Source organism: Gopherus flavomarginatus, chromosome 24 (assembly GCF_025201925.1).
Source record: "Gopherus flavomarginatus isolate rGopFla2 chromosome 24, rGopFla2.mat.asm, whole genome shotgun sequence".
NCBI lineage: Eukaryota > Metazoa > Chordata > Testudines > Testudinidae > Gopherus > Gopherus flavomarginatus.
The window spans coordinates 11,950,514-11,977,038 of record NC_066640.1 but is presented as its reverse complement, the minus strand read 5'-3'; the positions used below and the strand labels follow the sequence as shown (position 1 = coordinate 11,977,038).

The window sequence follows — 26,525 nt, the reverse complement described above, 5'->3', positions numbered from 1 at the left end:
TCTGGCTTTTAAATCAAAATTAAGGTGCTGGGGATCGTTGGGAGCTCATTGGTTTTCCCTGTCTATGGAGCCCATGAATTGCAATGAGGTGAGTGCCTTCCTACCCCGTCCCCCCGCCGGGATTCCGGCCCGCGGCCAAAGCTGAGGCCGTGGTGGTGTCTTTGCAAACAGAGATGCCTCGAGACTGTGATTTTTCTCTCCCTTGCAACCATCGGGCGCTTTCCGTGGACGAAAGAGAGTTAAAAACAATGGGAAAGGCAGCAGGATCCTCTCTTGCCCGGCCGAGGAATTGCATGCTGGATTTCGGAGCCTTCTCGTGCTGGGGGTGGGGGGAGTAACCAGACAGAGATGTTGTTTACAGAGGGGGGTGGGGGGTGCTGCATGCTAGTCCTTCTGGCGATCGCGCTGTTTTTAAAAGCTTGATTGGACTTGAGGGTGACCCTAAAAGGGGGGCGGGGGCGATGCTGAGAGTACTCAGCACGCGAACCCGGTTTCCGTCCACACTAGGGAACGCGAGCAGGTGGATCTGACTGACAATGCCCAGGCGGGGTCTTCTCGCCCACCGCCAGACAAAGCAGAGCGGCACGTTTGCAAAGATCCCGGGTGACAGCAGCGAGGGGGAAAGTATCCCGGGGGAGCTGGGGTGGACAGGGAGCAACTCGGCTTGTGACAGGTTAAAGAGGGGCGAGAAGCAGCAGCCGGGGGGGCGAAGGTGCAGCGGAGCCCCTGGCTGCGTTTGGTTATTACGCAGGCTGCTTCCAGCCCCGGAGCCCAGGGTGAGTTAGCTCCGGGGGTTTCACCGCTGGGCCCGAGGGACCAGACCCGGGTGCAGAAGTGTTTAGTGCCGACCGCCATCATCATCATCTTCTTCATCATCATCATCATCATCCTAACAGGCAGCTGGCGAGACGTCCCTTAGACTAATAAATTAAAAGGGAGGGGAACCCTCCAAGCCCCAGTCAAAAGAGAGAGCGTGGCTGGAAGAATTAATGGATTAAGATTCTGATCAGCTGATAGTATTACTACTGGTCCTCTGCGTGGGTGATGCAGTCACTTCCCTGTGGGTGGGTGAGAGAGAGAGATGGAAGTCGATCGCTTTTCGGGGGGGAGGGGGAGAAAAAACCTCCAGGGGTCCTGCTGGGGCGAGCTGGGAGGGGTGGGGGTGGGAATCGGCGTAGCTTTCAAAAATTACCTCTTTGAAAGGAGACTGTGCACCAAGGAGGCAGCTCAACCGCCCCATCATTCCGCGATTGATTTTTGCCATCTGGTGAGAGGATGTTTCACTATCTGCTGAAATCAGGAGTACAAAGGAAGCAGCCGGGCAGGGAGTGGGCTGAATGTAGGTGCTGGAACTAGGGGGGCTCCGCACCCCTGGCTTGACGTAGTTTCCATCCTATACAGGGTTCACAGTTTGATTCAATGGCTCCCAGCACCCCTCAGCTTGAGCTATTTCTTATCCCCCCTTCCCCTCTCTGAGCTAGATGCTATTTCTGAATCCTGTCCCCAGGGAGGCGAGATTGCTTTCCCTTTTGGCCATGACGCTAATAGCAGCTTATTATTTGTAATGGTCTGTGACATGAGTCTGTCCACCCCTGTCCTTATTAGCGTAATCGGTTATTTTGGGCTGGTTAAAACAAAAAACGGCAAGTACGTCTTCGCTTATATTCCCCGTGTCAGCTGAGCTCGATATCTCTCTCCCAGCTGGAGAGAAACACGAAATGTCAAGTAAAAACCTATCAGGAATCATAATGTAAAAACTAAGAATAATACAGATTTGTATGTGTTGGATTCATTTGCTAACACCGAGAGAAACCCGCACACAGAGGAATACATACTCAGGTGCAGACACAGAGGGACATATGCACTCAGATCAGCATGTGTATCACACACAATACACAGTCACTACACACACACACACACAGAGATCTGCATGCATATGACACACACAATCTCACAGTATGCACTGAAGGCCATGGATGCAGTTCCACATTCATGTTACACACATTAACACAATACACTCAGAGGGACACACACAGATCTGCCTGCATAGTACACTTAGTATGCATGCGTATTATAGACACACCCTACACATGCTTACACAAATGCATGTTGTCTCTTTACTGCCTGTCACTCACACCACACGCACATGTCCACGTGCGCACACACACTCCTCCTTTACACACCCCTCCCCTGCCTACATTCATACTCATGTTCTCAGGAAGGAATTTTGCTCCTCTTCAGCCCTGAACTGCTCTGCTGGGAACCCCTTGCACACAGCTCTCCTACCAGACCAAGCAACCCTAGCTGCAACATGGCTGGTGGCACAAAATGGCTCAGAGCTGGCAGGATCAGCCTCCTGGCACGAAGGTGTGTGCGTGGGTATGTGTGCGTGCATTTGCACGTCTGTGACTTCCCCCCCTTTGATCTGTCCATGGTTGGGGTTATTTCACACCCCTACTAGCAAGTGATGTCTCTGGACGGGAACTGAGGAATCTTCCCCCCTGCCTCTGAGCACAGTCTCAGAGGCAGACTGGACAGGTGAACCAGCCTCTGGGATGAAGGAAGGTTCCCCACACTCACCTCATAGGGGGTGTTAAGTTCCCTGAGGCTGGTACAGGGTGGCCCCATTACTGAGGGAGGGCAGGCTATGAAGTGCCTCCCTGCTGCCAGACATGGGGAGCTTCGGGATATGAGTTGTGTCCCCTTTTGATCCCATTACAATGGAGGTATGGGTGCACAAGCACTGAGCTGTCCAGGCTACAAGAGTAGGTAGGTGGATCGATCCACCCATGACAGGCAGACCCCAAACTCACTGGTTTTGCATGTCTCCTCTAAAGCCCCATTGCTGGAGATTGGCCTGGTTTTGGAGACCAGGCTCATAAACGCAGCACTGATGCTCGCCTGAAGATGCTGGGGAGTGAGGTTTGTGCCACCCTATGTCCTCTTGGGAACCAGACCCCAGCTGCCATGCAGTCCCCAGAGAGCCCAACTGAGGTGGCAGCTGGCTTGCTGCATACACGGCACTTTGTGCATGAAACGGGTTTTTGTAGGCTGGCAGAGGAAGCCATCCAAGGTGCTGGCGGGGGTGGATTATAGGGAATCAAACAGCGCCAGCTGCCTGGCTGGCAGGATGCTCCCACAGCAGATGCAGCCCACCAGGGCATGTTTACTTCTGTTTATCAAAACCTAGGTTGGCCTTGGAGAGAGATGGTGGGTGTGTACGAAGGCCCCAGAGTGGGATTATTATCTGCACAATGGTAGCCTCTAACTGTGGCTAGGTGCTGTACAGACAATGTTTTGAGACAGTCCCTGCCCTGAAGAGCTGACATGCTCAATAGACTAGACAGAATTATCCCCATTTCATAGGTGGGGAAACTGAGGCATGGAGCTAGTAAGTGACTTTCCCACAAGTGCACAGGGTAGGAACTGAACCCACATCTCCAGAGTCTTAGTTCAGCACCAAAGCCACTCAATCCACCGCATCTCTTGCCAGCTGGCCTCAGCCCTATAGGAACAACCAAAAGGCTGGAGTCATGGGCTCTGCCACTGGCCAGTTGGGTAACCTTGGGCAAGACACGGGCCCGCTCTGTGCCTCAGTTTCCCCACCTGTAAAAATCAGGGTAGCGATACTGACCTCCTTTGTAAAGTGCTTTGAGAGCCACTGCCAGATAAGAGCTACTGGATCCTTGGCTGGAATTCTAGGCAGCCAGATTCAGGCTGGGCGTTAATGGCTGACATGCCTCCATGGCCGTTTGGCTCAGGAGCTGGAAGATCCTCTATCCAAAGGATACTGGGTCTGTCCAGAGGGGGACTGAGAGGAGTAGGATTTAAGCAGGATGCTGAGGCTAACACCCAAGAAGCATGGGGAGGGATATTTAATTACCACGAGTGGCCAGAGCCTTGGGGCAAGGTCCCCTTTGAAAGAGGGGTGCCGGCCACTGGTGCTGTGTTCATGGAAGCTCAGAGCTGATGGCACTTTGCAGAGAGAGCCTGTCGCCAAATATACCCCAACCTTGCCAGCCACAGGAAACAAAGAACCCTTCCAGTCAGTAAGCACCAGACTCCTTCATTCCTCCTACCCCATCCTCCTCCTCCCATTCCTGCAGCTCCATCCAGCCCTCTGCACAGAGATGCCCGGAGCTGGGATATGCTGGAGGGACTTGAGGTTTGCTCAGTCCCAGGGCTTCCAGACAGGCAACGTATCCCCTGCCCCACCTTGCAGCCAGTCTTGGTGGCCTGCCCTGCTTCAGGCTGAGGGCTGCCCATGCAGCCATGTGTTGTGGGGGAGAAAGATGCTTTGATGCCCAATACCCTGGTGATGTGCTTGTTAAAAACACACAGTGAGAAGGAGATGGCCAGAGCTCGTTGTATGTATCATCCCAATGGCACTGGAGTCCAGCCATGCCACACGCTGGAGTGTCTCTGAAGATCCCCACCCGCCTTGGGTTCCCCAGAGCCCAGCTTGTAGGGGGTCAGCAGCCATTTGCTCACGAAAGGCCTGCTGGGCCTGGCCCAGCCCCAGCCCCAGCCTCCTCACTTCTTGCCCCACCAGCTCTTCCTTTCTCCCTCCGGCCCCGCAGCAGGGTTTCCACCAAATGTGAAACGGCCTCTTGCCACGTCCCCCGCTCGGGCCCCTTTCATCTGGGGCCAAACATCTCCCGGGTGGCGCCAGCCCAGGAACCTGTCTCCTTGCAGCACCCGGGCCAAGACAATGGTGGCCTTGTTTCCCCTTTCTGTCACCATGGAGATGAAATTCCTCCATGATGGGGGGGAAAACAGGCCTGACATTCTTCTCATCTGCCTTCACCTCCCTGGTCACCACAGCCCCCAGCCCTTCCCCAACTTGCAAAGAGAAGAGGGGGGCAGGCCAGCCCAGACCCAGCTGCCATTAGGATTGGGGTGGGAGTTTGGCACCAGCTCAAGATGCCTTGGGCATGGGTGACCTCAGGCCAGTTGAGGCAGGGAGGCCCTGTCCTAGCATGCTCCATAGGACTGGCTTTGCTGTCTCAGCCTCATCCTTCCCTCACCCTCCATTCTGTTCTCTTCCTTTCTTTCCAGCCCCTGATCTCCAGCTCCTTCTCTATCCACTTTGACTGGGGACCCCAGGTTTTGGGGAGAATCTTATTCTCCAGCATAGTCTGAAAGCCCAAATCTCACCAACCCCACTCAATACTATCTTAACTGGAGCCCAGGGTTGGATGGGAGGGCAGTCAGCCCGTTCCCCAGAAATCTAGAGCCCTGTGCTGGGGGTTCCAAAGGGGCACAGTGAGCAGATGCTCTCACTGGCACAAGCCCTCCACCCTTCCCTTGGAAGCTCCCGGCACTAACCAGGATGATGATATGGGCAGTTGGGAGCAGCTTTCAGAGCTGGGAGTGGGAAGCAGCTGGGATCTTCCCTCCTAGGGGCATGGGAGGAACTTGCTGAGCTAGGCTCAGGGTGCATCTCTGGTCAGGGATGGGGAAGAAGGAGCAGCTCCCTGATCTGGGGCCTCCTACACTGGGGCTGGACTCAAGAGGCTCAAAGGCCAGACCCTGATGCACAGCAGCCACCCTCCAGGATGGCCCATTGCTGGCTAGTCAGTGCCTGGCTGGTGGCACTGCTTGGCTGAGAGATTGGTGCTGTTTAAACTCGCTAAACTGCTGCTACCTTTGTGTGCACTCCTCCTGCATGTTCCCCCTTCCAGGATAAGTGCTCTCATCCATGGTTCGGGGGAGAGGGGACAGAGACAGATGGGAAAGACCCAACCCCTGACAGTAGAGCAGCTAGTGGAAGAAAGGTTGGTCCAGTGGCTAGAGCAGTAGGAAGCCCAGTTCAATTCTTGGCTCTGCCACAGATGCCATGTATGACCCTGGACAAGTCTCTTAGGGAAACTGAGGCAAAAAGAGGCTATCTGTACAATGGGGATAACACCACCCTACCTTGTGAGAGGTTGGGAAAGTACATTAGAGAGGGGGGAAATACACAGGTGTGATAGTAACAGACCAGATAAGTAGCAGAGACAGATGCTGGGTTGGGGAGGCCTTTTCCCCCCTGTTGCTCATAGTGGTACACAAATAGGTGCATAACTTCTTCTGAAATATCCAGGATTGGCCGTGGGACATCACCACAGCCTAGTTGGCCCAGCTGTTCCTAAACATCTGTGCAATGATGGAGTTGTCCTAGGGGAGGTAAAGGCCTCTGTGGCAGAGAATCTCAATCTGGCTTTACCTGAAATCAGAGATCTGCCTCTTTAACTGTTACTATTTGTATGACGGTAGCACATGGACACCCACTCAAGATGAGGGCCTCGTTGTCCCAGGTGCTTCACAGACATTCAGAGAGAGTCTGTCCCAGTAGACAGGACACACAAAAGATGTGAGGGGAAAAAGTGCCACCTGCTCGATGAATATTTTATTCCTGATCTGATTTCAAATGGATTTTCAAATAGCCCTGACCGTCACCAGAGGAGAGCAGAGATGAGGGGAGAATGTCCTGCGGTTTGAAAACTCCTGTGACTGGCAACAGGCCTCATGGCCGATGAAACAGACCCGTGACCCCAGAGAGAGGGAGTTTCAAGCCCACTTTCAAGCCTGCACTGATTGTTAGAAGACAGCTCTCTCTAGGGAGGAAGGCTCAGGTACAAATTTAACACCCAAAATCCAATTCAATCCCTGCCTCCCAGCAGGCATCTAAATACCCTCCTCAAATCCCACCCCCACCATACCCACCAAATATCCCAGAGAAAAAATTAACTTTGCAGCATGCTCAGAAGTTTAACAAGAGCAGGCTCTGCTCGTGCGCTGAAATGCAGCTCATTCTGGGATAGAACGTTAACAGCACACAGCAACACTATACATCCACTTTCAAGAAACTAGAGAGGCAGAATGTAACTGCAACCACTGAACCAGGTTCTCTCACCCCTGTGCTTGTAGAAAGCATCAGCAAGTCTTTAATGACCCTGAGCAATCAGAACATCTTAGTTTCCAATCTGATCCTAAAGAGGGCACCAATATCCCATTGACTCAAAGAAGGGCACCGCTTATTGGTACTGAGTCACTCCCACCACTCCCTTCCTCTGCTCTAGGATACAAGCAACAGCCACTGACAATTACAAGCTACAGCAGGAGAAGAGGCTACTGTGTTTCTCCTCTACAGGTCTCCTCTTCCAGATCTGAACAGGCCTGATTCTCCTTAGCTTATGAGAACTGACAAGATCACAGTCAGGTGGCAGCCATGAAAGCTACTGTGCCCCTCTCCCTTCTGAAATGTTGTCTGGTTCACTTCAGAAGCCGCCCTCCAGCAATTAATTGCAATGTTCTTCCTTAACATTGGCTGCAGGCTCGGGAGAGGCCCGTGGGGTGGTGGCTAGAACACTGCCTGGGAACCTCATGGCGATGACAGCAAAAGCAAAGTGCCAGTGCTTCAGTTTAACCAGTTACAGTGCAAGCCAGAGCAGCCTGGCTAGCTGCACTGGAGGGTGACTCTCCGGAGAGGCAGCCTCTACCGCTGACCCATTGCCCCAGCTGTGACCCAGAAGGTGGAGTCCAGCTGCCACAGCTGCTCTCCACTCAGTGCTCCTTGCAGTGGGGGCTTTGGAGATGTTATTTTGTTAGCATTCCTGGAGACTCTATTGTGTTAGGTGCTGTAGACAGACAGACAGACAGACACACACACACACAGTGTCTAGACCAAGGGCAGTTAAGGCCCAGGGAGATTCAGTGACTCTCTGACAGTCACACAGAACCGGTGGGAATCAAACCCAGTTCTAAGTTCCAAGCCAGGACCTGAAGCAAACAGACAGTTGTCCTCTCCTAGCTGGGCCTCCTGAAAGCCTTTCCCTTAAACTACCACCCTTGCTGAGCCGGAATGGCTGTAAACCAGGACACCTGAAAATGAAAACTCCATGGATCATCACGGATACTTTGAGCCATCCAGTTCTTTCCTTCTGAGCAGCTGACGAGAGATGGCTGGAGTGGTTCTACAATCACCCACTGTTTCAGCTTTGCTCATGGTAGCGTTGAGGGGACCCCTACTAAAGAGAGGGCTCTGGGGGCAGTTGATGGGGCTCCATGCACCAGGCTGGGTTGTTTCAAATGCTAGCGCCTTGTTTACTGGAGGGCTCCTCCCAAGGCTGGTGCCACTGCAACTGGAATGGAGGCTGATTGAGGAGTGTGACAAAAGTTCCTCCTCTACCTTGGTGGGTCCTGCATTTATTGGCAGATTTGCTCAACTCGCAGATTCACCCTGGGGGTCACGAAACAGCCCAGAGACCTTTCCCTCTGGTAGAAGCCATAGTCCAGGTCAATTCCTCCTGTGTTTGATCAGGAGTTGGGAGGGGAGCCAGGCCCACCCTCTATTCTGGGTTCCAACCCAGAGCCCTGTGGATTGCAGTTGTCTAGAGTGTCTCCAGGTACAGCTGTGCAACAGCTACAACTCCATGGGCTACTTCCCCATGGTCTCCTCCCAACACCTTCTTTGTCCTCACCACAGGACCTTCCTCCTGGTGTCTGATAACACTTGTACTTCTCAGACCTCCAGCACTTAAGCCTACTCACTCTCTACCTCCTGCTCCCCACACACACTACTTCTCCTCTAGCTCCCCTTAGCCTGGGCAGAGTGAGCCCTTTTATAGCATCAGAGGGGCCTTAATTAGAGTCAGGTGCTTAACAGCCTTACCTGACTCTTAGCAGGTTAATTGGAGTCAGGTGTTCTCATTAGCCTGGAGCAGGCCCTGCTCTGGTCACTCAAGGAACAGAAAACTGCTTATTCACAGGCCAGTATACCTCCCATCGCCTGCTCTGCTGGTCCCAACTGGCCTGGGTCTATCACAGGGCAAAAAGCCAAGTGCGGACAAGACTGGAGAGGGAGTTGTGTTTCCGTGTGTGAGCATAAGGAGGTGACCTCACCATGTGACTCATCTTAACCTTTGATCATCCATGCCTGGGCTGTGGCAGGTCTGCCCAGAGTGGGGGGCAAGTGGGGCAATTTGCTCCAGGCCCTGGGCCCCGCATGAGAGTTTTTTGGGGCCCCTGGAGTGGAGCCCTTCACTCGCTCCGGGGGCCCCAGAAAACTCTCGTGGGGCCTGGACCCCTGGAGCTTCTTCTGTTCTGGGTCTTTGATGGCAGGGTCCTTCTGCCCTGGGGCGGAAAGACCCCCCTACCGCCAAAGCGGGACCCGCTGCTGAAGACCGCAGGTCCCCCTGAATCCTCTGGGTGGCCCTGGGCTGTGGAGGCTGCTGTTTGTGTGGGTAGAGCAGAGTTGCAGGGACAATGTGGGGATGGAACATGAAAGAGAACTGGGAAACTTGGTACGCCCCATACAAAGGAGAGGAGGCCATGTCATCTAGTGGTTAGCACACGGGGGGGATGGGGCTGTGTCTGGACTCCTGGGTTCTACTCCAGCCCTGGGAAGGGCGTGTGGCCCCACCTACCTGCTATCCATGGCACGTCTCGCTCCCATCCCAAAAGGAAAAAGGTGGCCCCAGGAGCAGTGAGTGAGACTGGCTGAAGGAACTGCTGGCTACTAGGGACTCACCCGTGAGATGCTGCATCTCCTCTCCCTCCACAGGGCGGATTGCTCCCTGGGAGGAGCCAGGGCAGAGTGGGGGCAGCTTTCCCCAAACTCATTCATTCCCATATGTCCATCCACCCCTCCCTCCCCGTATACACACCATCCATTTCCCCCCCGTCATCCCTCGGGCTTTAACCCATCAAGCTGCCTCTGTGCCTGCCGCCCCCAGACATGCCCCCCCCAACCCGGCACCCCGCCCTGGCCTTGCCCTTGGGCCCTGTTTAACTCCACCCCACAAGCCCCGGGGAGGGTGCCGGGACTAAGCGCCACCTGGAGTCACTTTCACGCGTGGGCTCGAGTCAGGGCTCTCGGCTTGCAGCGGCTGGGTGGGCGGGTGAGCTCATGGAGCCGCGTGGGGAGGGGACGGCTTCATTCCCCGGGGCTGGAGGCGAAGGGGAGCCGGTATCTGCGCCGCAGAAGCCTGCAGAGCACAGGGGCTGGCGGCTTCCCTGCCGAGCAGAGGATGAGCAAAGCCCCCAGCGGTCTGGAGCAGGCAAGAGGAACTGGGGGGCAGGGAACCGACCCCATCACACCCCAGTGTTAGGAGCCCCCTGACTCCTACCAGCCTCCGGACGATCCGCCTCGGATCCGATTCTTCCTCCCTTTTCTAATTCGATTTACCTGGGCAGGCGCTAGCCGAGAGGAAGTGCAGGGAAGGGAGGAGACGGTGTGATGGGGCGGGGGCTGGACACCGGCAGCATCCGAGCCCCCCCGCGATTGGTGCTGCCGCCCCAGCCCGTGTGAACGGGGGGCGGTGAACCGGGATCAGATCCGGAGCGAGGCGGGGACGGACCTGCCCAGCCCAGCCCCAGCGCGTTCCCTTCACTTCTCGCCTCCACGTGCGGGATTTTCATTCTTTTGTTCCCGGGGTGTCATTTCTGCCTCTTGTTCTTCCCGACTCCCAGGAGGACTTTCCAGCTGGGACAGACCATGAGCAATGACTTGACTGCCTGGGACAACACGACCGAGAGCACAACGGTACGTGCCCCAAGGGGGGGTGGGGGTGGGAGCTGGATTCCCCCCATCACTCCTGGCCCCCCCTTGCACTGGGCTCCCCATGTGAGTCTTTGCACCTGCCTCTTTCCCAAGCAGGAGATCCAGGTCTGAGCTGTTTGAGATCCATGCAATAGTGCTGGGTAGGACATCCAAAGCCCCTGGCTTAGCTCAGTCTTTCCCCGGCACCTCCTGGGAAGATTTGCTGCTCAGGAAGCTGGAGGGGATCTTCCTCTTGTACTCAGGACTAGGGGGGAGACAGATCTTCCCATGGGCATCCCAGCAGAAATCGCTCCCTTGCAGTTCTGGCTGACATGAAGTGGGGCCGGCTGTCAGGGTGTGGGTCTGAGAGCAGTGGGAGAGAAAAGGCCCAGGGACAGCAGCAGGCTGGGAGTTTTGATACCTGTCGATATTATTCTTTGGGGGTGGGATGGGGGGAAAGGGACAGGTCATTTAACAAAACTCCCCCGTCCGTGATAGACACACCCCTTCCTCTGGGGATCAGTGAGTCACACACTCGGGGAGGATTTTGAAAACAGGGCCAGGTCACTTGGTGATCAATAGGAACATCAGCAGCTAAGCCACCGAATGACAATCAAAGTTCATGCTCCAGGGCCTTGGATAGGCATTTGTCCACAGGAGTCAGGAACCCCTTTAACTCTTCCCCACCCCCCCCACATGTGCAATGGGCCTAGTACATTATGGGAAGTGAGGGCCTTTCTGTGATGCCCTGGGTACTGTTCTACCAGAAGGAAGTGGCCAAGCAGTGGGATTCGGTCCTTCTGTCTAGCCAGGTGCAGTTCCCATGTCCCTCTATCCATAGAACTTAATAGCAAAACTCCCCCCCACTATACCAAGGCCCTGATTCAGCCTCATAAGAACGGCCAGACTGGATCAGCCTAAAGGTCCATCTAGCCCAGTATCCTGTCTTCTGTCAGTGGCCGATGCTGGGTACCCCAGAGGGAATGAACAGAAGAGACAATCACCAAGTGATCCATCCCCTGTTGCTCATTCCCAGCTTCTGACAAACAGAGGCTAGGGACACCATCCCTCCTACCCTGTATGAGGATGGCACCAAGCTGAGGCAATCTCTACCTGCTTCTGGTACCTGCTGTTAGTCTCACTTGCACCATGGCCTGGTGCTTAGGTAAAGAGGAAAATAAGCTTAAAATCCCCCACCCCACAGTACCTCACCCAGGTACATCCCACAATCAATGGCCATTGCTGGTGAAAGGACTGCAGGGCTGAGCCTTCTACCTTCCATCCTGGGCTATGTCGGTCATCACTCTGATGAAGGACTGGGCATGCTGCCCCGATGGTTTACAGACCCCCAAGGCTGGGATCAGGGGAGGGATTGATTCTGTGCATGGTTTTGTCAGCTCTGCTGGGTCACAAGGTCACGCTGTGGATGGAAACACCCCACATCGGGTGTTCTACACCTGCTTTGCTGCTAATAATTGCTCTGTGCTCACGGGGACCAGATCCTGGTCTTTGATCAGAGTAAATACAGATTGGCTCTGATGATTTTAGTGAGGTCACTTTAGTGAGGTCCATCATTCACCCTGATGTAGCTGAGAGCAGAGCCTGTCTTACATGAGTGTTAGTCGAGGCAGCAGCCAGGGGTCTCCAGATGAGGGGGCTATTCCAGCTTATGCTGGAGTCTGGCCCCTGCTCAGATCTTGAGGGGGCTCCAATGTTCTGTATCCAGCCGGAGCCCCTAGGGTTTTTCCACCCTTCCCTCCCCAGGGCTAGCCCACCCACCAGGGTATTGGGCACTCCCCTGCCATGACATCAGAGCAAGCCCGAGAAAGCCAGTTGGCTGCCTGTGTCATGTCACAGAGCAGCTCCCGCCCAGCTCAGAGTGCCACCTGCAAGTGGGCATTTCCAGGGCAGGAAGAATTTGTGTAGCCAGATTGGGAGGTGGGTGGCGCATGGTACTGGGGTCACTGACTGGTCTGGGAAAGAGGGAGGAGAGGCCAGACTCTGCCACTGAGAGAGAGACTCGGGGGGAGGAGTGAAAGACAGTGGAGCCAAGGCAGAGGAGAGAGAGATGATGGGGGTGAAGATACCCAGGGCCAGGCGAGTGAGAGAGGGAGCCGGAGGCCGTAAGACACAAGGGAAGCTGCAGCAGCAGCTGCCCACTCAGCAGTGGACATCTGCTCAGTGACTGCAGCGGGGAGTTTAAGAGCTTGCAAGCAAAGTCCGTGAGTCATCCACCTTCATGCTGGGCCCTGGGGAGATGACTCTGCAGGAGCCACGGAGGAGGGCTGGGCCCAGATGGGTTCCTTGAGCTTAACTAGATAGATGTGCGTCTATCACTATGGATGCATGGGTGGGTGGGGGAGGGACAGACTGAGGGAGGGAGGGGTGGGCATGTGGGGAGATGGATGGATACGCAGATGGGCAGGCGGGTAGAGGGATGGTTATACAGATGGGTGTGTTGGGGAAGGGAGGGGTGGATGGATACACAGATGGGTATGTGGAGGGAGGGATGGACCAAGGGAGAGGTGGGCATGTGAGGGGAGGGACAGACCAAGGGAGGGTGGGGTGGGTATGTGGGAGGACTGAGCGAGGGAAGGAGGAGTGGGTAAGTGGGGGGAGGGAATGGACAGAGGGAGGGAGGGAGGGGTATGTGTAGGGATGAGTGGGTGGGTGAGTGGCAGGAGGAAGTGGTGCATGGATACACAGATGGGTGTGTAGCCGGGAGGGAGGGGTGGATGGATAGATGCCTTTCCCCGTCTCTGCCAGGGCAGGGGCTTGAGCTGGGCAGGAGGCCGGGGTCCCCTCACCCATACCGTGTGTGATTCCTGGTCCCCCCGAGAGTCTCCCTTGCACAAGGGCAGCTGATTGAAAGCTAAGCCTGGCCCAGCTTGCTCAGAGTCCCCCTGGGCAGCAGCGAAACCCTCAAATGTCAGGATAGGAGAGAGAACAGGAATAGCCAGGGTCACCCTCAGCTGTCTGCTCCTGAGAGCACCGGGATTCAGTTACCCGTCCCCCTCCAACCTCCCCCCGCTGCTGCCACCAACTGCCCTTGGCCCAGGGGAGTGGCTCCCGGGGGCAGGGGGCACGCGGCTGAGGCTCTATCTGTGGCTGGTTATCATCCCATTTTCCAGCTGAATTAAAAAACAGTCATGTGACTTTGGTTTCCTCCTGACATCACGATGCGTTGCCATGGCAAATGCTCCCCTGTCACCTGACCAATGTAATGTTACATTCCTCTCCCCCGCCCCCTCGGCCTCCCCTCCCCTGACAGCCCCAGTGCTCCCCTTCCCCCCCCCCCCGCACCTCAGCTGTCACTTCCGTCCAGGGAGAGATGCCCCAGCTGATCCACGCAGCAGGGATGGGCTAAATCGGGGGAAGCCCCAGTGTCCCCCTACCCCCTGGGTTTGGATTAAGGGTTAATGGCCTTGGTCTGGGATGCAGGACTCCTGGGCTCTATTCCCGGCTCTGCGGGAAGAGTGTGATCTAGTGGTTGCAGCAGGGGGTGGCAGTCAGGACAGCTGAGTTCTAGCCTTTCTGCCCACATGCCCCTCCCTACCCCACTGCATGCTGCCTGCCCTCAGTGCATGCATGTCCTTGGCTAGGGCCCAGAGGATATGGCAGGGAATCTCATTCCAGGCAGGGCAGCCGCTATCATTTAGGCAGCCTAGGCAATTGCCTAGGGCACCAGGATTATTCGGGGGGGGGCGGCATTTTGCTGGGGGGGGCGGCAGGTGGCTCCAGTTGACCTGCCGCCCGCTGGTCCGCGGCTCTGGTGGAGCTGCCGCAGTTATGCCTGCGGACGGTCGGCTGCCCCCGTGGCTCCGGTGGACCTCCCGCAGGCATGCCTGTGGCAGCTCCACCAGAGCCATGGACCAAAGGACCCTCCGCAGGAATGACTGCAGCAGCTTCACCGGAGCCGTGGGATCAGCGCGGGGGGGCGGCGAAATGGCCATGCGCCTAGGGTGCGAGAAACCCTAGCGCCGGTCCTGATCCCAGATGAGGTCCAGCCAGACTCTGTTCCCAGGAGGGCACGTGGGGACAAAGGAGTGAAGGGAGATCAGTACGGATCATTGGGGTGAAGTCAGGTCAAGTGAATGCTCCCAGGATCGTGGCTGGGGTGAGACTTTGGCCCAGGAGGAGTCACTGTTTCCTAGGAGTGTCCTGGCTGCAGCCCAGTGGTTGGGGGTCGGAGGAGACACTGGGAGCAGGGATCAGTGGATGAGACCCCTGGGAAATAGCAGCCATTGCTCTATGGAGCAAACATGCCAGGTTCCGGGGGGGACGGTGGTGGAGCAAATTGGGCTTCTCCCAATGCAGAAGCATCAGCTTTCCAAGCGTGTGTGGGATAAAGCAGCCTCTAAGCCCCTGGGGACAGAAGAGACGCCTCCAGCGAGCAGCTCAGTGCAGAATGGTCCATGCATGACCAGCAAGGACTGGACGCTGTCAGAGATGGGCCCCTGCTCTGCCTTCCCAGCTGCCCCCATGAACCCTTCCACGCACACTTGCACACTGCCATCTGCTCGTGCTACAGGTGTGTTTCACCCACTGCTGCCCAGCTGGGAGGGGGGGGCGAGGAGCTGTCTGTGCTAGCTGTCAGAGCATGGGCCCTGCTACCCTTGCATGCCCCAGGCCTATGAATGCCTTTCCCATGCAGCCACTGGGGAGTGCCTGCCTGAGCCCAAGGGAAAGCCCCTGTGCCGGGCTCCCCTGCACTGCCGGTGGGAGTGCGCCGGCCCCGTGCTCAGTCAGCTCTGCCCACAGACTGTGCCCGGCGAGGTGAACACGCAAGATGGGTATGTGCTGCTCCTTGTGCTGCTCTCCATCTTCATTGGAGGGACCCTGGTGCTGCTGTCCGGGATCCTGATTATCTGCCGCCAGTGCTGCGAGACAGACCGCAGGCACTCCAGGTAAGGGGTGGGGGGGCTCTGCCAGGCGCTGCACCACCCACAACCCCCGGAGCCCGTCTGCTTGGTACCTACAGTGCCCCCTGCTGGGAGAGGCTGGGACTGGCGTAGCTGGGAGCTTGGTAGCTGAGATCCCATTTTCTCTATAGTGGCTGGTCCAGCGCCAAACATCTGAGTTCAGCAATAGCATTACCATAAAACTGTGTGAATGAAGGGGCTTCTGATCAGGATCCATCATGGCTGCAGAGACGCCAGTGGAGCAGAAGAATTTAATTCCCCTGATTAACAGCTCCGTTTCGCCCAGTGACAAGCAGCCCTGGCCTCTGAGCGGGAAAGACAGGGAAAGCACCTCTCCCAGCTGCCAATGGCTTGAAACCAAGCCCCATACTGAGCCGTCCATTGAGCCCGGTGCCTATCCCTGCACCCAAGCTGGCACCCTTGTGCCTCTGCACTGCATCCACCCAGCCTAGCATCCCGGATCCGTGCCCCTGCACTGCATCCACCCAGCCTAGCATCCCAGATCCATGCCCTTGCACTGCATCCACGCAGCCTAGCATCCCAGATCCGTGCCCTTGCACTGCATCCACCCAGCCTAGCATCCCGGACCCGTGCCCTTGCACTGCATCCACCCAGCCTAGCATCCCAGACCTGGGCCCCTGCACTGCATCCACCCAGCCTAGCATCCCGGACCCGTGCCCCTGCACTGCATCCACCCAGCCTAGCATCCTGGACCCTTGTCCCTGCACTGCATCCACCCAGCCTAGCATCCCAGATCTGTGCCCCTGCACTGCATCCACCCAGCCTAGCATCCTGGACCCGTGCCCCTGCACTGCATCCAGTTCCCAACCCAGGTGCCCCTGCATTTCTGCTCTGCACCTGACCCAGCACCCCCAGGCATGCACCCTGTACCCAGCCCAGCACCCCAGTTCTCTACATCCAACCTGAGCCCCATGTCTCAGTCCCAGCCCGGTTCCCATGGACCACAGCCATCCCAGAGACAAGCGGGTTTTCCTAATACAGATTAAATCCCTGAGCAAAGGCCTGGAATCTCCCACTGGCTCCTAAGATGAGAGACCCCCAGGGTTGCCAAAGTGAGATGCCCCAGAATAGCCTCCTCTCCCAGGGACAGTTGGACTCCAGAATCCAGTCCTAAGACCCTGTGCATGGTGATGTGTACATAATGTGTGTGTCCTGTATAGACCGGAGCGTGGTGTGCATGTGTGTGCCATATGGGCTGGTGTGGGGTGTATGCCATACAGACCGGAATGTGCGTGCAATGTACAGACCAGCACACTGTATGGCCTGGTGTGGACCAGTCTGGGGGCGCTGTGCAGCCTGGTAGTGGGGTATGTGTGCACGGTGCAGACTGGTGGTGGTTTTGCACATGGTATGGACCAGCAGAGGTGTTGGGGTGTGCGCCGTATGGACTGGCATGGGTGTGGGAGCATGGATGTGTCCTAGAGACTGGCGTGGGAGCTGTACCAAGTGCACCAGTCTGTGAATGTGCAAAACCAGCCCAAGGGCTGCACCGCACCCACTCCCCTGCCAATAGGGCACGTGGCCCAGTGTCTGGCTCCCTGCCTGTGTGTGCATGCTAGAGCAGCCCCTGGCACCATTGGTTTGCGGGTTGGGGGACACTGAATAACCCGTCTCCTCTCTTTTCTGTCCATCCTTTGCCCCCTCCCCTCTCTGGGCCCTGCTTCCTCTGTCCACCTCTCTGTCCCTCCCCATGCATGCGTCTCTCCCCCTCTCTTTGCAGAGCCAGTGATGACCCTGAGAAAACCAATACCACCTACCTGGATGACTCTCAGCCTCCGCAAGGTGAGCACCCCCCAGCCTGCTGGCCTGGCCCCAGCCCTGCCCATGGAGATCAGCAGGAGATGGTTGCTAGGGCTGGCTATGTGTTGTCATGGTAACCATTTCCCTACATCTCAACCCCCATCCCATGCAAATATACCTGCTGTTCGCTGTGGGGGGGGGGGTGAGGGTGTAGGAGGCTTTGGCTGCCCCCATGGCACTGAAAGACAAGGGTGTGGGGAGTCCCAGGAGCTGCCATCCGAAAGTCACTGGAGCCCTCCATGCCTCCTCCTGCAGCCCAAACGCCGCGGCCAAGTCATGGGGGCTGTTCACTCCATTCAGCTGACTAGCGCTATTACTAAATACCCCCCATGGCAGAGCAGTGCCCCCTGCTGGGAGGGGCCGGACCAGGCACATATATTCCCTGCCGACACCCCCTGCCCAAGCGCTGCCTGCTTCCATAGCCAGGGGCAGGAGATCCTGAGCCTGTCCCCTCCCGCTGCTGGCTGGGACCCGAGGGCGCTGGCTCACGGGCTGCTTGAGTGCCCCTGGGTGGAGCGAGTTTGCCCAATCTCAGCGCAGGTGCCCGTGTCCCACACCAGCCTCCCAGCCATTGGCACTAGCTTGTGCTGCTTCTGCCCTGCGGGCTGGGGGCTGCCAGGCTCTCACCCCCCCTTCTCTCCACATCTTGCTTCTCCACAGAGATCACCATCAAGGTGGACGACCCAGACTGCCTGTCGGCCTCCAGCTACCGGGATGTGGAGACGGAGCGTTTCCTCTCGTCCAGCTCCTCCACTGGGCGCCGGGTCTCCTTCAACGAGGCCGCTCTCTTTGAGCAGAGCAAGAAGACCCAAGAGAAGGGGAGGAGGTATGGGCCGCGGGATGGTCTGGGGGAGGAAAGAGGGGTGCAGTGGGGAGAGGAAGCGGGTAAAGGCTGGAGGAGGGGAGGAGTGGAAGGGTTGGGATATGGGTCAGGTTTGGGGTAAGAGAGTTTGGGGGTATGGGCATGGGAGGAAGGGGTGTGGGGGTATGGGTCAGGGTTGGGGTGAGGGAAGGGTGTGGGGCTGGGATGGGGAGGAGAGGAGTGGAAGGGGTGGGATATGGGTGAGGTTTGGGGTAAGGGGGTGTGGGGGTACGGACGAGAGCAGGGGCCCGGCTCCGGCAACTCCCCGTCACCCAGTGCCCGTGGCAGGTACACGCTGACCGAGGGGGATTTCCACCATCTCAAGAACGCCCGGCTGACCCACCTCCACGTCCCGCCACCCGCCCTCAGGATCATCACCATCCACGAGTGTGAGTCAAGCGAGAACAGCCTGGCCATGTCGCCCCGCCTGCCCCCGCCCAAGCCTGGCCTCGCCATCTTCCAGGTGAGCCAGGGCTGCGGCCAGCACCTGCCCCCGGGGGCAGTGAGGGCCCCTCCTGGGGGGCAGGAGAGGGGAGGATCTGGGGCAGTGAGGGCCCCTCCCGGGGGGGCAGGAGAGGGGGGCTCTGGGTCCAGTGGGGGCAAGAGAGGGGGCTCTGGGGACAGTGAGGGCACCTCTCGGGGGGCAGGAGAGGGAGGCTCTGGAGGCAGTGAGGGCCCCTCCTGGGGGACAGGAGAGGGGGGTTCTAGGGGCAGCGAGGGCCCCTCCCAGTAGGGGCAGGAAAGGGGGGGCTCTGGGTCCAGTGGGGGCAAGAGAGGGGGGGCTCTGGAGACAGTGAGGGCCCCTCCTGGGGGGCAGGAGAGGGAGGCTCTGGGGGCAGTGAAGGCTCTTCCCACGGGGGTAGGAGAGTGGGGGCCTCTAGGAAGCAGTGAGGGCCCCTCCCAGGGGGTTTAGGAGAGGGGGGCTCTGGGGGCAGTGAGGGCTCCTCCCATGGGGGCAGGAGAGGAGGGGCTCTGGGGACACAGGGCCCCTCCCAGTGGGGTAGGAGAGGGGGGCTCTGGGGGCAGTGAGGGCCACCCCGATGGGGGCAGGAGGGTGGCTCTGGGGGCAGAGACGGCCTCTCCCGGCATGGGGTAGGAGGCAAAGACAGCCCAGTCCCACCCAGCTTCTGCCCTCTGACCCCTCAGTGGTTTCTCTGTGTCTCTGTCCCACAGCCCCCAGGGGGCGCCCTGCCCCAGACAGCCCTGACCGCCCACGCCATGTGCCCCAGTTCCGCCCTGCCTGGCGACACCTACAACTCCACCGTGGACACCAGCTTTGCCGAAGCCAGCCCATCCATCTCCTCCTCCTCTGGGGAGAGCCCTTCGGTGCGTGCCTCCCCTTCCCCCCCGCACTGGGAGAGAGATCACAGCACCCATGGGTGCTGGGGGAGTGGGGGAGGAGGGTGGAAGTGGTGGAGGTGGGGACTCTCTCAGCCCCTTTGCACCCCACGCAGACTCAGCGTGCCCTGGAGGGATGGCTTAGCAGGCCCAGCATCGGGTGCCGCCTCCCTCGGCTGTGGATCCCAGGCAGGGCCAGCTCTGGCGACTGTGGAACCAGCCCAGGAAAAGCCAATGCCCCTCTGGCACCATGTGGGGGAGCCCTTGGCCAGCTCCCCCCCTCCCCCTGCCTTTTGTGCAGGGCACTGTCTGGCTCCTCCCTCCCCAGAGGTGGCTGCATTTCTATAGTTATGTACAGAGTTAAGCATTTTGATGGTCTTTGGGAGGCAGGGGCTTTAGTTGGGGTAACCCCCTCCCTCTGCAGCCTGAAGGTTGTGAGACCATCCCAGTCTTTATCGCAGTGTATGGACTCCCCCCCACACACTGGGGGAGCCTCGCTCTGCAGCAGGGTGAGCTAAGACCCCTTTGCTGGCGCTGAGGGGACCTGGGAATAGACCAGTGGGCTGTGCCTCCCATTCCCCTTTGTAGGCCTGTCCGGGGTTGGAGACTCCTGCACTCAGCACACTCCGGGAGCGGGACGGGGCAGGCGGGAGCTCTGAGGGCATTGTTCACGGCTGGCTGCCCAGGCAGCCCTGGCATTGTGCGTGTCTACTGTGCCGTGCATGGCTCCCTGCCGCCCCGTCGCCTCCAATCGCTCTCTGCGGTGCCCATCCCCAGGAGTCACTCCTCCCTCCTCCCTCTGTCCCTCCCCTTCCCCTGCTCCCAGTTTGAAGGGGCCGCCAGGAGTGCGAAAGGCACCGGAGCGGGCAGTGCTGGACCCGGGGAGCCCCCACCACCCCCTCCCCAGGGCACCGTGCTGCAGTTCTTCACCCGCCTGCGGCGTCACGCCAGCCTCGAGGGCGCCAGCCCCTACTTCAAGATCAAGAAGTGGAAGATTGAGAGCAACCAGCGGGCGTCCAGCCTGGACACCAGAGGTAGGTGCCCTCCCCCCCAATCCTTGTGGGAGTGAGGGTCAGTCCTGGACCCTGGAGGTAGGGGCCACCCATCCCCCACCCAGTTGAATCCAAACTCAGTGGCCACGCAGGGGCCCTGCTGAGCCTTTGGCTTCTCCCCAGCGGCTGCCAGCCACAGGGGCCGGTGGTCCCAGAGGCAGGGCTGCTCGCTTCTGTGCCCCATGTGCCCATCTGCCCAGCCCCTCTGGGGCTCTGGGGAGAGCAAGAGCCAGATCTCCAGTGGGTATAAATCCACAGAGACTCCACTGAGGCCAATTCTGATCTGCCCCAGCTGGGTCCCTGGCACATTACTGAAGGTGAGTGACCAAGCGGGAGGAGATCAGCCCTGTCCAGAGGGGTCAGAGTGGTTAGCCTGGGCAGGCTCCGTTACCCAGCATGCTCAGGGCGCGAACCCCATATTTGCCACGGGAGGTGCTCGGGGTGGGGGCTGTAGGATTAGAGCAGTGAGGTGATCCCTGGAAATGGCCAACGAACGCAGCAAAAATGACCCAGAGACCATTTTGCTTTGTAATTACGTCCCCCCTGCTTCTGCCCCCACCCCTCCAGCCCCTCCCCTCTCCTGGCGCTCCCCCCTAACATCCCCCCCTTGCGTTTGTCTGCCTTTCAGGCTCACCCAAGCGACGTCAGTTCCAGAGGCAGCGGGCGGCGAGCGAGAGCATGGAGCAGGAGGACAGAGACACCCATCAGACGGGCATCATCCAGTACATTGCCCGGACAGATGACATAGCCTTCCGCCCCATGGCTGGGCCCTTCCTGCCATCCCCCTCCAGCCCTCCACCCTCTCTCGGCAGGTATTTTTCAGTAGATAGAGGGGATAGGGATGGATGGGGTGGGGCACTAGCACAGGGGGTGGGATGGGTGGTCTCATTCCCAGATGTCAATGTTCACCCCAAGGAAACTAGGTCATAGGTGGAGAGAGATTTCAGCCCCCATTCACAGTCTCCTTTGGAAGGGCCCTGTCATAGGGCGCTCTTGCCCCACCCCACCCCAAACTTCAGGTACCTTCCAGCATGACAGCAGCGCCTGCCTCCGTTTTCCCTCATTTCAGCCATAACAAGCACGCAGTCTCGCAATGTCCCATGCAAAGTTGCACCCCTGGGCATATTTTATTCACAGGCACGTACAATCGTCGGAGAGTGCTCACTTTGGAACCGCTCTCCCACTTCCCACAGTAAAGCAAAGGAAGATACTGCAATTTTCCACACACCCTCTCCAGGGCCATCACTTCCATGTTGCCCCACCTGAGAGTCCCCCAGCGCTCAGTGCCCAGTTCCTTTCTGCCCTTATTCCAGAGCCCCCCGCCCCTCCCTGCAGCCCATCACCCTCAGAGTGACCAATCTCATGACTCCTTGCCAGCCCCCTGGCTCTGATTCTGCAGCTCAGGGAGGGCACAGACCACCCCCTTTGCTTTGCTCCTCCCATCTGCCCATGCCTGCCTCTGTGTCTCTCCCTTTGCATGGCCCACCTGGTGCACTGGCCTCTTATTTCTTCAAGGGCCAGTGTTGCCCCATGACAGCCACGCCCCCCCCCGTAAGTCTGAGGTGAGGCCCCCAATCCACCCAGGGAGACCTGGAATTCTCCCTCAACAGCTCTGGGGCAGCAGCTGCCTGGGAGATGTCATTCTGAGTGCAGGGCAGGGGAACAGGCTTGGCAAGGAAAGGGACACTGGCCAGCACAGGGTGGGCAGCAAGAGAATGGAGCCGGACACCACCCTCCCTCCGGGGGGACTGCCCCCGGTGCTCTTAGTGCCATCAGGGCAGAGACGGTCACTCTCTTTGCCCGGCTGTAAATGTTGGCACATGAAGTTGTGTGGTGGAGAGTCAGTCCTGCCCCAGGCCAAGGCCAGGACAGGTGTGGGATTGGGGCTGTCTCCTGCTGCACCTAAACCCCAGGGTCAGCTGGAGAAATACCCAGGGCAACCTTTTACCCTCTGCCTAGGCCTGGATGGGGCAGCAGGGTCAGAGAGGGAGGGGGGAAGGTGGGGTGGGGGAGATGGGGATAGGGGCAGAGGGGAAGGGGGCTGGTAGTGAGTGTGTGAGGACCAAGAGGGGTGGGAATTTCTGGTTGCAAGGACTTGCAGTTGGATTGTAAGAAAGGAAAATGTCCCTGGAAGGTGCCAGCTCAATGCTGGTCCAGCACCTGCCTGCTGCTTCCCAGGGCAGCCCCTCTGCCCTGCCTGTGCTATAACATTAGTGGGTTCTGCCTCCAGGTTAGAGCCAGCAGAGGTGGGCGGGGGCAGTGTCCCCGAGGCGCCCAGCACAGAGCAGCAGACCATCTATCACGACATCTGGAGCCTGCGGGCCTCCCTGGAGCTGTATGCCTCGTCCGAGCAGAGCAACGACCGGGACTCCGTACGCAGTGACGGGGGCGACAGCGTCTGCTCGGCTGGGGGAGGCATCCCCAGCTTCCCCTCTTCCCTGGAGGAAGCCGAGGGCCTGGATGAGCAGCCGTGGGCCCAGCCCAGGCAGGAGAGCACGGAAGCAGAGCCAGGCACACGCAAGCTGCTGCAGATGGACAGTGGCTACGCCTCCATCGAGGCGCCGAGCCGGGCAGGTGAGGACGGGGGCCCCAAGGACCAGACGGCCTCAGAGAAGCGCATCTGCTTCACCAGCGCTGGGCGCAAGGGCACCATCTTCGAGAGCTTTGAGGGGCACGAGCCTGAGGAAGAGGAGCAGGAAGAGGGGGCAGTGGGGGAGCCGCTGCCCCACAGCCCCCTGGCCTGGTCCCCCTATGGGCAGATGTTCCCAGCCCGGGACGCGCTGCCCCGACGGGACTACAGCATCGATGAGAAGACGGACGCCCTCTTCAATGCCTTCGTCCGTCACGACCCGCAGTTCGACGACTCGCCCCTGCGTGCCAAGCACCGCTCCCGCACCCATCTGCGCAAGCAGTGGCAGCGCTCCAAGCAGTACAGCGACCCTGGCGTGCGCTACCCGCCCGCCCTGGAGCGCCACCGGACCCCGCTGCGCCGGGGAGACAGCCTCAACTACCCACCAGACAGTCGCTACCACGGCACCCTGCCCCGCATCATCAGCGCCGAGGAGGCGGGCGAGGCTGGGGATGGCTCCGCCGTGGCCGACGCTGATGCCAAGATCCAGGTGATAGAGGAGGAGCCGTCCGAACTGGCTGGGGACCCCAAGCTGGCTTCCGATCCCTACGACCAAGACTGCCCTGGCAATGGCCAGGGCCCGGGCTGTGTCCCCCAGCCCCTAGGGGCTGAGCTGACGGACAAGATCATGGCGGGCCTCGAGGACAGGCTGTACGGGAACTTGAGAAAATCGAGAGAGAGTCCGGAGTGTCTGGTGGCCGTGGCCTCTCCCGACCATAGCCCCGTCTAGGGGGCAGGGGAGTAGACCTAGCTCGCTCATCCACTGAGTCAGGCTTCAGGGCTACAACCCCTTCCACAGCTGGCAGTGCCACCACGTTCAGGGCGTTCGAAGGGTGGCGGGGGGGGGGTACGGATCTGCATGTACAGACGTGCCCCATTCGAGGGGATTGGGCTCTGCCTGGACGTTCCTGTCACCTTAGAATGGTCCAGGGCTGGGGGTAGGCTCAGCCTACCCTGTTTGAGTCTGGAGTGGGGGGGTCCACTTGGATGTACCCACTGCATTCAAGGGCTTTGAGAGGCACAGATCTGTGCAGAGGTACCCGCCATGTGCGCGGGGTCCTGGGGGGCACAGATCCACCCAGATGTACCTGCCCCAGGGTCGTGGGGGGCACAGATCCACCCAGACACACTTTGCAGTGTGGGTAGGTTCCAGGGGGCACAGATCCTCCCTGACCCACCTGCCCCAGGGGTGGGGGAATCCCCCGTGAAGCAGCCCCTACCCCCAGGCAGGCCTGGCAGCCGGAAGGGGTTGTTACAGAGGCGAAGAATGTTTGCCAAAGCAGGGGACTCTTGCACGGCCAGCAGGTTGGTTTTAAGGAACCTGTACTAATAACCCCCAAACTCTTACCTCACGCCGTACAGCTGTGTAGCACATATGACATCCCCCCAATCCTGGGTCACGGCCCCCTCCCCTGCACACCCCACGCCCCCCACCCTCCTCTCTCTCTCTCTGATTTTTTACAAGCAATAACGTCTCTGTCCGGAATCATCCTCGCAAAGAAGGGACTGGGGCTGGGATCCGCGGTGCTGGGAGTGGAGGGAAAGGGGAGATGGGCCAAGCCCCCCCCCAGAGCTGGCAACAGAGCCACCCTGGGCTGGCAGCCTTCCCCTCCTTTTGATTTTGTCCACACTGAAAGAGGGGGAGGGCAGCTCCGAAATTGCTCGTGGAGGGAGGAGTTGCTGGGGGCAGCAAAGCATTGAGGGGAGGGGGGGAGTTTGAGGGCTGGAAAGGTGCTGCCCCCCTGTGCCAGTCACTTCCCTCCTCCCACCCTGGGGAAACCTTGACCCAGGGCAGGGCTCATGGGCTCTAAGCTGGATGCTCTGGTGCTAGGACCTATGGGAAAGGAGGTACATGGAGCAGCTGGAGAGGGGGCCCAGGGGGTGATGGCCCATAGGGGAGGAAGGGGTGGGGGTGAAGCTGAGGCTTCCATTCAGACAGGCCCTTCAGCAACTGCTGCTAGAAAAATCTTGTTCTCCAGGTGCCAAATTGAGGGTGGGACAGACACCCATACAGTGCCATGAGGGGGCAGGAACTAGAGCCTATCCCAAATGTCACTGCTTCCTCGGAGGGGATGCTTGTTTCCCATTCCCCCCAAAACTAACCAGCTCCCCCTCCCTATATTACTGGGTCCAAATGGGAGAAGGGCCTGGAGCTAGCATGCCTGGGGGTGTGGTGGCAAGATGGGGCAAAGGGGAGTCAGATCTCCTAACTTCCCTTCTGCCCCCAGCAGCCTTATACCTGGAAAGTCAACTCCCCCTGCCCCTTGAACTGCTCCCCTACATTCTCCCCCAGGGAGCAAAGCAATGGGCTTTATTTATTATTTATTGATTTTTATAGAACTGGATGGATTTGCTGCTCTGCGGGGGGTGGGTTCAGCTTTTTATTGGGTTTTGTTCATGTCTCAAAGGATGAGAAGCAAAAAGCTTTATTATCCCTAAGACTCGGTCAGCGCAGGGGAGGGGCGGGGCAGGGCAGGGCAGGGTGTGGGGGGAGGAGACGCCAGCCACATGTGTATCCCCCTCACACACCTTGGTGCTCTCGTCACCCCCGTTCCCGGCTGCGCTTCGACACTTGCATGCGATCAAAGAAGCTGGGTCGTTCCTCTGCAGAGTCTGTCCAAAGCACTAACATGAAACCACAACTCAGCCTTTTTAAAACCTATAAAGAAAGACCAAGTGTCAAGAGTTTGCCGCGTTTTGTTATTGCCTAAGTGCCTTCCTCCAGCCCCCCAGACGCGGCCAGGGCCAGCCCCTCGTTGGGCCATTGCAAATGACATGGCCCATGCTCCAATGGCCTCCTGGGCAGCGTGAGGGGCACCCGATGGGCTCCCAGGGCAGGGAGCTGATGGCAGAGGCATTTGAGCTAGGACTGAAGAGCCAGGTTTTGACAGGAAGGAGGGCGAGTCTTGCCTGAGGCGACTTCCCCAGGGCTGGGGCCCCTTGAACTTTCCAGCCTGGAGGGTCCATTTGCTCTTGCTGTCATTTACCCCACTACCAAGTGGGGGCTGTTCTGCTGTGGGGTGAACAATGGCACAGCAACTCTGGGCCCTTAAATCTGAGGAGAGGGCTGCTTCCGCGAGACCCATTTTAGCACAATCTCAAATTCCTGGGCCAGAAGCAGGGCTCTGGCCTATGCTCTGGGGTTCAGACTAGATGAGCACCCCAGGCCCTTCCAGCCAGCAGAAACTAGGGCATGCATGTCCCCTCTTCCCTGCGACCCCTTCCAAAGCAGAGAACACCAGCATCGGAAGCAATCCCTGCAATGGGGGCCGGGGCCGGGGCCTGGGCGCACAAGGCCTCTGTAGTGGCTGAACCTGCCTTTCTAAGGTCGACCCATCCTAGCAGAGCCTGTTTTTACTGTTGGAATGGAGCCCAG

General features: G+C 58.6%; 1 protein-coding gene across 2 annotated transcripts; it reads left to right on the top strand.

Moving 5' to 3' along the window:
* On the top strand, positions 1 to 24,818 carry CBARP (CACN subunit beta associated regulatory protein). 2 transcript variants are annotated; one of them, XM_050933892.1, is made up of 10 exons: positions 1 to 88; positions 10,456 to 10,528; positions 15,287 to 15,432; positions 17,189 to 17,250; positions 17,929 to 18,094; positions 18,419 to 18,593; positions 19,304 to 19,456; positions 20,295 to 20,502; positions 21,149 to 21,332; positions 22,751 to 24,818. In XM_050933892.1, exons 1-10 carry the CDS (start codon positions 84 to 86, stop codon positions 23,877 to 23,879), a joined length of 2,301 nt encoding a protein of 766 aa, XP_050789849.1. In that variant the 5' UTR covers positions 1 to 83; the 3' UTR covers positions 23,880 to 24,818. The 2 variants fall into 2 exon arrangements, with proteins under 2 accessions (XP_050789849.1, XP_050789850.1); XM_050933893.1 differs by lacking the exon at positions 1 to 88 and adding an exon at positions 9,939 to 10,043.
* The last annotated feature ends 1,707 nt before the right edge of the window (positions 24,819 to 26,525 follow it).